Below are 13,263 nucleotides of genomic sequence, written 5' to 3' on the forward strand. Positions count from 1 at the left end.
ACAGCTTTGAACAAGAGATGCAAGTTACTGCCTCCACATACATTTCACACCAAAGCTTCTGGCCAAAAGAAAACTTCCATTCAGTGAAAAATTGGCTCTTTACTTCAGCTGTCAGTGGCACTACAGACAAACAGTAAACACGGAGCTGCTTGTATTCTCTGGCTGCTCAGAAGACTTTTTTCTAAACCATATTACAATATCAGGAAGAGGTGACAAAAACAACTCAGAAAAAGGGCCCAGAAAGAGAATGTATTTACAGTTTGAAGTATAAACATCACAGAACAGTACAAACCGGCGCTATAATTAGCAAGAGGATTGCACAGTTGTTTGGTTCAACTGCAGTCTGTGCCGGTTGACTGATTGGTATTGATACTGCAGAGGAAAGATTAAGCTTATTGTGTAAATCTGTAGCTGGACTGTAGGAAGTGTTCTGTGTGACAAACACAACCACATCATGAAAGAAAAATAAATAAAAGAGGAAGAAATGAAAAATTTCAAATATGCTGCTATGAAAAAGGCATGTCTGCAGAGGAGGCAGAGATACAGCTGCTTCTGCTAACGTTGTACTGGCACGTCTCGACTGGTCAGTAACTTGGCAGGTGCTTTGGGGCACCTTCGTTAGAAAAAAAAAACATCCAAAGTGTGAAGCAATGTAAGAAATTACTTTTTGTGGGATAAAAGATGAACAGATCTTTTGTAAAAGGCAATTTGATGTTAAAAAACACAGTGGAGCAAGATAAAGCACAGGTGTCACAATGGCTGCAAAGAAGGCTTGAGTGAGGGAAAAATTTAGTTTTCAGAGTTTGGGTGTCAGACTAAATACAAAATTTTTTGGATGTCAAAGTGCAATCTCAATGTTCATATAAAAAAAGTCCTTGCAACAATGACATAATGATGTTGACAAATGTCCTCACCACTCATATCCTTGGCTCTATTTTTGCTGTGCATTGAGCTTCAACATTTCATGCTCAATGAATTTCACTTGAATTTCCATTCTCGTGCATTACCTATCTCACTATCTCTGGGAACAGGCTAGATATCAAATAACTGTAAGTAAAAATATTCCTGAGTTTCTACACATTACCACATTTTCTTAATAATGATCTATTAAATCTTAAAGTCGTCTTCATCCAAATGCTGTCCCTTCTTTTAAAATTATATGTTTCCAGTCTTACATGAGGCAGCGATCTGCAACATGTCATTATTGCTTAATTTCAATTCTTCCCCTCCCCTGGAAGAAATGTTTCCCTTTCTACAGTAACCCACCTCTCCTTGGTTCACTTTGGCAGAGAGACAAAAGATGACTGCCTCAGGGCAACAGTCTAGCATATTTTCAGCAGCTGCTGTTATTTATGGCTGTATTTTCTCTTCCACAGTTCACAAACCAAAATAATTGCACTGTGGGAAAGACTGTTAAGACTACCTGTACACCAGGAGAACCCACAATAAGCCTTTCTACAAGAAAATAAATACTGGAGCCAGAAAGAAGGACCCAAACCACATTTTCTTAGTATAAGATTTTTTTTTCATATATTACAAAATTACAGTTTCAAAAAAGAAGTAGAAAAATAGGAAATTATTTGGAAAGTGATTGCAAAATGCAAGCACTTCCTCCAAAGGCATTAATTATCCAAACTACTACACGTAAGTGATCCAAACATTCAGTGAATTACTGAGACAGGCCCAATCAATACACTGAGCGTAGATGTTATAAAAAATGGAGAAGTATGTTTTTACTAAAAGGTCTATCTCAAACTGGGGAAAGCCAGGTCTCAGTTACCATTCTGGAATCCAGCTTCACTTGTGTCAGTATCATGTTCCTTAGGTAAGGGAAGAGAAGAAAAAAAGAAAAAAGAAAAAAAAAGAATTTGAACAACAGGGTAGAAATGTCAAATTTTTGTCTTAACTAGATTATTTGAGAAACAGGGAATACTTGTTAGTAAAAAGACCTGATCTGCCAATATGCTCCAAACAGACTCTGAAGCATCAAATTTACTATGAAGAATTATTTCAACACAGTATTGCTTGTGAGTAACAATGCTGGTTTCACATCTACGCTGTAGCATTAGCAAGCCCTGTGAATGTTCATAAGGGCACACTACTGTTACACAATGCAACGCTAATGAACTGTATTTAGCTGAAATTACTGAAACTACACTTGCATGTATTAATCCCACAATTAAAATAAATGAGAGACTTAATAAATTGAGCGCCACACATTCTATTAAGATTAATGGTCATAAGTATTCTGGATCACTGGTCTAATTTATTGTACAACAAATGTCTTAACACATCACTCTTACCTCTTGCCTGGGACAAGTGTAGCTGCTACAAAGATGCATCAGCCTCAGTGCTGATACTACCAACTATTCACTTGTAATTCTGCTATTAAAAATACCTGATTCAGTTTCTTAAACTCAACCACTTGGAAGAAGATGTGCTCGAGGATATGTTTGGCATGTTGCTTCTCCTTTGGGAGTTTACTTGTTACTCCTAGGATATCGCCACATTTTCGTACATAAAACTCCAGGTCATCATCAGTACCTAAACAAGGATCCCAGGGAAGAAGGCAGTTGAATATCACACATATCTGTATCAGCAAAAATGTACTATGAATCTCCATTTATTGTTGGCATTCTGTGAGGTTAAGTCCTATAACTAAGTTCAGTGGACTAGCCGTGATGTGTTTTTGCAGCTAGTAATTTCTCATTTTTTTAGATATAAGCTGTATTTAGAATAACCTTAACATTTTAACTTCAAAGCGCATTAAAAGATGTGAAATAAATCAGCAAGACTGCACAAAAGAAATTTATGCATGATATAGGAAAATGCAGGCAGAAGGATAATAAAAAGGCATGTAACAAACAAAATAAAATGTCATGGCACATAAAGTCACATTACCAATTTCTTAGCCCAGGAAGACAGCAGTGGATTTTCATAAATGAGGACCATGTTCTAAGATTAAATGTAACAACAATTTTCCTCCAAAAACTTGGACTTTCTATGTAAATGTGTAAACAATCAGTCTGTCCAGCTTACATTTGTTTGTAATCTCTGCAAGACGAGCTTTCTCAGAGGAAAAAGTTTCATCCAAGTCAAACAGCTCCAGAGGGGGAGGAGGCAATTCTCTGAAAGCAGGTGGAAACACCTTGGAGAGAAGAATTAGCATGGTTTATTGCCCAGTATTTTTCTTACACTTTACAGATCTCTAAGACAACAGTTTTTGACTTATATTGGACTAGAAGAAACCTTTTATAAAGTCAAAAGCAACTCCAAAGGCCACCGTACAAAGGTACACCTTTTTAAAAATTCTATTTATATTTTGTAAAAATAACTGAATATTCCAAAAGAGTTTAGTCACAAGTATGCCGGAGTTATCACCTAGCATCACAACTAGACATACCGCATCTGCAGGTTGGTTTTAGTTGTGCTCCATGAGATCCAGGTGATAGCTGAGGTACTAAGCTCACCATAGCAGCTCACCTTGGAAACATATTCATATTAAGTCTGGTAAGAGTATTTTCTTTTTCATGCAGTCACCACTTGTTGATACGAGTTGAACTTAGTCTTTCTGAAGAGCAGCACATGAGACACAACTTTCAGTTGCACCCCTGCAGCTGTAAGGATCCCAGTAATGTTTCCTCAGTGGCCAAGATAAAGAAGGATGGAGCCATAATGGCAAAACTCAAAGACACTCAAAGATACCTGCTTTTCAAAATAAGTTTGACACCACCATAGCTCATGTTGTTGCTGCCAGCCCAAATCTCTGCTGGTAAAAGTCTGGGCAGCCCTTGCTGTAAAAGATCAATGTTCCACTTCCTACTTCCCCAAAGGATATGGGAGATGGAAGAACAGTAGGACAGACTGGCCCCTCCCCTGGCAGCAGTCAGTGTAAGTGCAATAATTTACACCACCACTGCTTTCTGAAATACCACAGTCTGTTTGCACAGTGAAGGCTGAACCCCAGCAGCTCACAGGGTTGGGAGCAGCTACCTGGCTGAAGGCTTATATACGCAAGGTGTTCTGCTATGGTACCACATGCTACATTTTCAAGCTCTGAAAAATTAGTAGCATAAATAAGTATTCTTTCCCAAAAGATAGTCCCTGCAATGTATTCAACTTCCAACTGATTAGTTATTGCAACAGCATTTCTTTTTTTTTCTTAAAGAACTACAGAAATGACACACAGAGGTGTTACATGAAACAGAAGGATTCTCCATGTGCTGTATCAGCAAGGAGATTTACTCACAGCTGGCTGGAGGACAGGTAGTGGAGTCTCAAATTGAGGCTGAATGAGTTGGAGGGGTTCATGCTTCACATTCAGCTGTTCATAAGCTCTGCAACCCAGAAAAAAGACAAAATATGAGAGAAGAAATGCCACAACAGCCATTTCCACTTGCATGCAGAAAGACTGTAGAGATGATTTTTTTTATGAAGACACCAGGGTCAACATTATGCACAGTCATAGCATTAAAAAAATGGGATGTCTAACTTTAGAAAGACCCCAGAGAACTACATATCAGTGATAACTGACTTCTACAGCAAGCAAGTTAAAATTATGACAGAGAAGAAGATATGGATAGGTGATAAATATAAGATCATAAAAAAAAAGGAAATCACATCTCAATTCTTCAAGCAACTTTTAAAGGGATGAACGTGGATGAGGAAAAAGTGACCCAGTTCAAAAAGAGCAGACTTGGGATTTCAAAAGGTTTTTCAGGACGTCCATAAGCAAAAGCTGTTTTAAAAAGTTATTTGTTATGGGATGAGAAGGGAGATCCCACTATGAATTCCCATCTAGCAAAAATACAAGACATACAGAGTAAGAAGAAAGAGTGTCCACAACAGAGTGGAGTTTCATGGAATCTGTGTTAAGCCTGCTACTATTCAATGTGTTCATACAGAATCTGGGTAAAAGATGAGTTATGATGGACAAAGCTGCTAGCGATACAAAACTGGTAAAACTGAGCAGCAGATAAATCTCAAGACACAATTATTGGGAAATGCAGAGATGAACAAAATGCAGCTTCAATAAATGACAAGTAATTCAGAAGTGGAAAAACAACCAGCTCTCAGTTACCACTCCAGAAAGTGCCCAGCATCACTGTAGATAGTTCTACTGAAAATATCAGTTCACTGAATCAGCGGTAGTCAGAAAAAAGGAAAAAACAAAGGTCAGAAACTACAGCTAAGAGAAGAAGCAAGAGAAAACATCACTGTCACACTGTACAAATCAATCTTCTGGTATATCCATACTCCGAATGCTGCCTACAGCTCAGTCCCTTCTGCTAGTAAGCAGAAACAGAAAATGCAGAATACACAATGGAAAAATAAGTAAATAAAAAAAAAAAATCACAGCTGCTGACTTGATAACTGAAGGGAGGGCAGTTGTGTCCAGCTGATAAAGGGATGTATCAAACAGCTTTGTGAAGTCTCTTGGGTTCTCATCTCCTTCTTGCAGACAGACTCGCAATTGCTCAGACAGTGCAGCTGTGTCTGGGAGCATGGTATAATCTGAAATCTGAACACACACACACACACACACAGATACACACACCTATGATTTAAAGAGACCAACCCATTTACATAGTCTCTAGTTTACATCTCGCCTAAAATCTCATCTAGAAATAATTCATGCACTCTCTACCAGGTACGACTGCTTGCAGTGCAGCTTACTAGATTAATAACTGTGCAAACTCTATTCTCTTAGCTGTAAAGCTACTTGCCGCAAGGACGTTGTATCTGGACTTCTGTTAATTCTTTAAAATTAAGAGACCGCTTACTAGTCAACCGTGCAAGCCTGTTTTTATGCACAGAGAATATACAATTTTATCACATATGATATTTCCAAATAAAAATAGGGTTTGCATACATCAGTTAAAAAACCAACTTAAACTGATACACAGGTTGAACCCTACTCACATACAGAAAATCTACCTTCGCTTCATGCACGTTCCTCTTGTCTGAAGACTCAGAGCAAAGTGCAGACTTATTAAGCTGGAGCAGCAAATGATCTCATAAACATAGGCAAATTGGGAAGAGACTTTCACAACTGAAGTCTGATAATGAATAGCAATCTGACAGAAATACAATGCCATCATTTTTTATACCTACTCCATCTGTCTACTCAATCTCGGACCCCGAATAAAGGGTCTGCAACAACAACAGCATCCATCTAGCTGTTAACCATTTTGTGCTAAATACATGGTTTGCCAAAACTGGCACTGTTGGATGACAGTATTATTTAATTCCTCATGATGAGCCTCTCTTACCTCAGGATCCTCCATATCCATCTGGTTTAAATGGATATCTGATGTTGTGAGCCACTGGAAAAGCACATCCTGGAGAAGAGCAACACTTAATTAATTTCTGGAGACTCCAAGTAATTATTATTATTATAATGCTTAAGCATTCATATTCTATTAAATAACATACAGTGAAAAGGAAGAAAAAAGGTAATAAATCAAAGAATATCTATGGAGAAAATACAAGCTTTATTTGTATTTACATATGGAAACAATGAGTGATGGCAATGAGTGTACTTTGTACAAGGTGCACACTTTCAGGAACACCTCAGCAGGAAATTCTCCTTCTTACACATAACAACATTACATCCCCCACTTTGGAAAGTGCATTACAATCTCCAGGTATCAGGAGCTATATATGCAAATGTTTATTATTAATCATGTAGCCATAATCAAGCGCTAAGGAAGCTATGAAAAAGTAGTAAACAAAAAACCTACTGAATGTTTAAATATTAATAACAATAAAATAGTGAACTGAAATAGGAAAAGCTTTTTAGAGTCCTATAACCTAAAAAATAAACTAGATCTTTAAAAACTCCTTCCTGTTACTTGTGCTCCAACAAATTCCTCAGGATGTTAGTATTGGGTTAGAATCTCCACACTGAATCCATTTCATAGCTGTCTTGTGCTAAAATGAAACTAGTGAGCTTGGACTGCTTTGTAAGTGCTGCGGATATCCACTAAGAAAACTTTAAAACAAACAAACAACTTACCATGATCTTACCATTTTCTTCTTTATCTAAATATTGATCACTGAACATGTGGGAAGATCCCAGCGCTGCCATCTTCCCACCTTGACTCTATGAACAAAGAATACTAAATAGCAAAAAATCCTTCCAAATCACAGTTTTGCAGGCAATTGTTAATACTGCCTAATTACAAAGTGATTTAAAGAAATAGGAAATTTTGTAATAAGTAGTGGCAAAAGCAGTTTGAAACTTGGCAAGCTCACAAGAGCGCAGCAGCATTTTAAGTGTGTGCGCTCTTCAGGCTCATCAATTTATCAATTGCATGATCTGCATTTCGTAAGAGTACACAGACAATTGGCTGGCAATCAAAAACCAAACCAGAGAATATCATCAACAATAGCTGCACTTTGGCTATTTTTGCAGAAAAAGAACACTCTTTTTTTAGTCAAGTAAAAAAGAATTAAATTAATGCATTATTAACTTCCTGCAACCCATTCTTCAGTGTTCAGAATGTAAACCCAGAGGCCAGTGACTGACATGCATGCATGTCGATGTAGCACATATTCATGTCACCTGAGAGAAGAGTTTGGTAATTTTATTATTTGTAAGATAAAATGCAAATATGTAGGTCATTATATTTTAATTTAGCTAAATTAAACATGCATGAAAATGCATTCATGAAGTATCTTTGGAATACTTCTCTAAGATTACCCCTTAATCCTTCCACAAGGATATACATAAGAAATAGTAAGTTTTCAACAGAACAAGAAACCCTGTTAATGCTCCCTGCACCAACTGTGAAATTCACAGCATAATATAACAACAAATACTGCCGTAACGAATGTGATGATACATCAAAGCAAACTCCAGTTTGTTTAACAAATTTCTGATGTTTCATACTCCATGTTTTGCGAGATTTTAACCTGAATTCTACATGCTTTACCCACAATAACATAACTGGGTAGCATCCCCTGCTCTTGCTTTCCATTCCTTCACTTTCTGACGCTATTCTTTACCATATCTCTTTTTCACTCCAGGAGATCTTGTTTTCCTTCAAGTTTCTCTGCTCTGCATGAAAGACAACCTCTGTCTCTGCCTTCAGCTTCTGCCCTTGTGTGTCTATAACTTCCTTGAGCTATAGGAAAAACGATGCCATCTATTTGACATTCACGTGACGTCAAGGGAAGAACTATCCATATGATGTGTAATGGTATCCACTGCACAAACCTATTGCACTTCAGTGATCAACTCATGCAAAACACTTCATGGAGGTTCAAGCAAGTTATATGGATTTCACTTACAGCATCATTTAGTTGTTGTAATTCTCAGAAGAAAACACTCCTCTCCATACCAATTAGGAGAATGAAATCCCACATAAACAGGCACAGTCTTGAAACAAGAACACCAACCGGCAAGGCTATAATCCCAGTAGAGTTAAGGCTTTACATAACTTACATGACTTATGTCACAAAAAGATGACTCTATCATCAATGCAAATAATTTCAGTATTATTATAGGTGCAAAATTAGGCATGAGTCTATGGGTCCACTGGATCTGTGTGCAAATATTGTGTGGGTGGAGGGATTTTGTTATACCTTACTCTGACAGCTGCAGATAAAACGCAAGCTGTAAGTGTACTTGTAAGTTCACTTGATGGTGCTGTATTGTCTATGATTTATGGGGTTCATTTCAGCCACAACATGGGGGGATGAAGTTGGGCATCCTCAGGGAAAAAAACCAAACACCTTCCTAACAACGATATCAAAAAACCACAGTAGTAGTGTTAGAAACTCATCTACATAGTAAAAAATGTGCTAACATGTTTACGTTCACTAACTATTAATCCTTTGTTTGTACCCATCAACTACTACTAGATTTCTGATTATTTTTTTTTATAAATTGACAGGGCCAGATAGGTAAGATAACATATAAAAATCTACTGGTTCCAAGGTGACAGCCCTCTTCCTTAACTCAATATGGCGTATTTATGAAGCTAACAATAATCTTACTTACTAAATGATCACTGAAACAGTGGAAAAACCCCAAACTTTAAAGAAGAACTAAAACTATCCTTCTGTCAATCAAAGAAATATATAACCCTTGCTGACCATCAAATTAATCCTCCTCTGAACCTCATACACAGAAGTTTTCCATAAAAGGAGGCAGGAGTCACTAAGCTCACCTGGAGTTTGCAGATGCATCAAAAAAAGAAGTAGGTTTGTAAGTACTCCCAGAAAGTACACTCACAATTTTTGTGTGGGGTAGGGGGAGAACGCATGGTTTGTTACATGCAGAGTCATACCTCATGCTGATAGAAAGCAAGAATAGGCCTGTTGAGCGGGAAGCAGACAGATCCTGTTGACAGAATAGCCACTGCTGGTTTCATCACATTCAGCGTGGCACCAAATGGATACACAAAAGTGAGAGCTCTGCAGGAAATACAGGAACTCCGTAAGTACCTGTATCTATCAGGTAGGTCGAACATATTTATAAAACTCGGTTTGTCTGCCTTAACTGCAAACCGTAATTGTGCACTGGTAGCAGAATGCCAAGAGGCATGGTTTCAAACATTCAGATCATTATAACGACATTTCGGTCTCTTTCTACAGGTTCTTCCAGGTTGATAGTTTGTCTTAGGTAAGGAACAAAAAACACTCTTGATTTCTGTTTGCACGCTTCTGTGTCTGAGAGAAGGGCAGGGGTATTTAACTCACAGATGAGTATATATTCTGGAACAAAACTACATAAAATGTTTTTACACTTACATTTTTCCTTGTAATCAATCACATGGTCGTTTATTAGTCAAAAAACTACACACAAGGAAGAATACAAACATTTATAGTTATTTACAGAAATGCTGTATTCTTCTCAATGCCTTTTCACTCCTCTGCAGCAATAAATGCCTATCTTACTCTGGATTAAGACTCTTTAAAAAGATGTAGGGTTGCTCATGCCTGCAGCCGGACCACCCACTATCTAGAGTTTATTCATATTTACATGGTTTAATCAAATTCAAATCCACAGACTAGGGGCAAAAAAATTCTCGTCAGGAAAGTAATAATTCCCTTCAAAATTTATCACTCCTGCTCCTTCATTGGTTATCAAGCACTACTAAACAGATTCTCCTTTCCAGATATAACCTTGAGGAACAAGAAGCTGATATAAGAAATACATTAGAAAACCTCAATACAAGCACAACATACTCCTGCTAGATTACAAATCTGCTAGTTCAGAATTGGTCTAAATCTTATCACATCAGCTTCCTCAAGGGAAAACACTTACTGTGAGTCATGTCCACTTCCATCTTCATCTGTTGTCTCAAGCACTGTTTTTCTTGCAGCTTCACTGATTCCCCTACAAGATGTTGAAAAGCAAAACTTACTGAAAACACTACAGATAAGAGTTTACTGCAAAGATTTATATACCCCAAATATTTACCTGTTCAAAACTCCATCAGAGATCAGTGCTTCTTTTGGGTGGTGGTACTTGTAATATACATTTCGTACTACAGCATCTTGAAGAAAGAAAAAAATAAAGACATTTTCATCTTAGCTGATCAGTGTGCTAGATATAGCAATGAAAAATGAGTTTAGCTCTTGGATTCCCTGAGTGTTTGCTTCTAACACCACAAAGCTAGCGTGTGGCTCCCAAAAGAATTCAGATCAGCCTTCTCTACCATTTCCTTTTGGACATATGGATTTAGAACAGGAATATATTTGCAAGTTCAAATAATAAAAAGCACACCTTCATTCTTCTGCAAAGCAGAAGAGGCAAAAGGACAATCCAGTTAAAACAATATGTGTAAAGTTTTACAAGTTCAAATTCTTTTTTTATACATCTTCCAAAAGCATAATGAAACTAAAACTGTTGATGTAAAAAAACAGACACAATTTAGAAATGCCACCAAAGACCCTAAAAATATTTTATGTACACTAAGACACAGTTAGTTTGGGGTTTTGATGGTTTTTTTTTTCACATTGGCAGTACAAAACCTAATGAATGGCATTTTATTGGTTTGCTAAAGAAAAGTGCCACTGTTTATTCAGGGTGAGTATGAAGTGATTCGATCCATTCAAACATGTGGATATAATGTTTGAAATGAAAGGCTTTTTAACCAAGAAACGTCACTGGAATTATTTTTTTGTTACTAAATACCATTAAAATTGACAATTACAGCAAAGGAATAGAGATGGCTGATTTGTTATCAAGGTACTGTCTCCACAGAAAGCCCTTGGTGTGCTTCAGTTTTACACTGCCATGTACATGTAGATTTCAAGAAAAAACATCTCTTAGACCAAAAGGTACTTTGTGAGAGGGATCTGTTGGGCTTTTATCTACACGGGCTGAACCTGCACTTTAGATTTTGCTGAAAACAGAAGTATAAAAGGTATCGGCCCCATTACCATTATTGAAAACGATCCCATATTCTTCTAACAGAAAGTTAATATTTGTGCCATGTCGGGACTCTCCGCCTTCTCTTAGCATCACCAGGATGGCTCCACCATCCTCCAGGAATTTCTTCAGGACCGAAAACTAGAAGACAGCAAAGATCCAGAAAAAAAATACATGTGAAAGAAACTACACACAAGACTGCAGGAAGTTATACTGAGATTAAGGAAGGTAAATGATTCTGTCTACTTGCGATGAACTTGATCCTATCAGAAAAGGATCCAAAAGGATCTGCTTCATATAAAGCAGTAGTACTGCAAATTCTTCTGTATTGTTCTTTTCTATTTCACGTTAAACAAATCTTGAAACATAACCAATTTGCAAACAATTGTTGACTTCTTACCTCAGCAGCACTGAACTTTTCCCTTGGCCCTGCTGTAATCCACAATTTCACCCCAAACAGTTTCTCAGATGTGATCTCATCTTTTAAGCTATGGATAGATTAATACAGACAGATGTTATTCTTGGATATAGTCTTGAATCACAACTTTTTTTTTTTTTTTAAGAACTAGCAAATAAACACAAAGAAAATCACTTCAGTCATCTCACATCCTTTTATCTGAGTTTAAAGTTGACAATTCAAGTGAAAATAATTCTTACACATTTCAACCCATTAAATAGTAGAGCCCCTCTAACAAGGTACTGTGGCAGATCCAGAACTGGTCTAAACCGACATAGCTGCTATTGAAGTTTGCACCTGATGAGTTTCCTCCTATTCTTTAGGGCTGTTTTCTTTGTAACCCAAACTCTAAATCAAGATAGACTCAAAATACTGTACCAGGAGTTTCACCCTTATAACTTACGCTCCATCTCTTCCACAGATAAGATAGCTGGAAGCTCTGAAGAAATTACAGTGAAATTACAGCTAATGCCACAGAGTGCAATCAATGCAAAGAGAGATTTTAGCTTATGCTATACGTGCACAGAGACTGTTCGGGTATTCCACGGAGACCACGGACGAATTTGAGGATCTCTGTACGAACTGGAGGTGCCCCAAGCTGTACCCTGCAGAGCGGGGAGGGTGAGGCACCCCAGCTTCTTCGCTCAGGAGAGGAGGTGGATGAGGTGGATCCGCAGGGCCTGGCCAGGCCGGGGGAAGCCTCCCCTCCACCAGCTGCAAGAAACCTAACCGTGCCTTCGGGCCTGGCTGTGAAGGACCCGCAGGCCACAGAAACGCAGCTTCTCTCCCCCGCCGGCGCTCCAGAAAAGCTGCCAAGAGTTACTCAGAAAGCTGCCCCTCACCTCTGCACCTTCCAGTTACCGCGAAGCCTTTTGCGCAAGGATTTGTAGCTGCTGGCGAGAGTAAAAGTCTCCCCTTTAGAGGCATTAAAGACTACGGCATTCCGCAGGCCCCTCTCCATAGGGTTACCCGGGGCTACCGCAGGGGACGCCGAAGGACGCCAGCTCTTGGGACGCGAAGCAGACCTCCAACGCTCCTGCTCCCCGGCGGGACCCCCACGGCAGGCCCGGAGGGGGGGGGGGGGGTGTGCTCCCCGCAGCGGCGGGGCAGAGCGGGCCCGGCGGCCGTTACCAGGGCGCGCTCCGCCTAGCAACGCGCCGGCCGCCCAGGCGCATGCGCGGAGGTCGACGACCCGAGGGCGGTGGTGGCGTGTTCCATTCCCCGGGCGGGGGGGCGGGACGGTACCAGGGCAGCAGGCGGGGGGAGCGGGGCTCCGCACACCACAGCCAGGCCCCGCGGGGAAGGGGGGGGTGGAACTTGTTCTGCATTTAAAAAAAAAAAGAAGATGCAGTGACTTTCTGGGTGCAGCAGCTCTCAGGCACAACACAAAGCCAACACCCCCTCCCTGCTCTCCTCCCGT

The 13,263-nt window shown here is 39.2% G+C and overlaps 1 protein-coding gene across 1 annotated transcript; it reads right to left on the reverse strand.

Annotated features, from left to right (window-relative positions):
- Window positions 1-187: 187 nt before the first annotated feature.
- Window positions 188-13,010, reverse strand: IFT52 (intraflagellar transport 52). Its single transcript, XM_054845607.1, has 13 exons — window positions 12,686-13,010; window positions 11,787-11,874; window positions 11,398-11,527; window positions 10,433-10,508; window positions 10,277-10,348; window positions 9,297-9,423; window positions 7,019-7,105; window positions 6,273-6,341; window positions 5,367-5,521; window positions 4,250-4,337; window positions 3,040-3,148; window positions 2,399-2,544; window positions 188-1,820 (listed from the first exon to the last, which is right to left on the reverse strand). The coding sequence occupies exons 1-13, from the start codon at window positions 12,802-12,804 to the stop codon at window positions 1,773-1,775; spliced, it is 1,314 nt and encodes a 437-aa protein (XP_054701582.1). The 5' UTR covers window positions 12,805-13,010; the 3' UTR covers window positions 188-1,772.
- Window positions 13,011-13,263: the final 253 nt, after the last annotated feature.

This window comes from Grus americana, chromosome 17 (genome assembly GCF_028858705.1).
Source record: "Grus americana isolate bGruAme1 chromosome 17, bGruAme1.mat, whole genome shotgun sequence".
Taxonomy (NCBI): Eukaryota; Metazoa; Chordata; class Aves; order Gruiformes; family Gruidae; genus Grus; species Grus americana.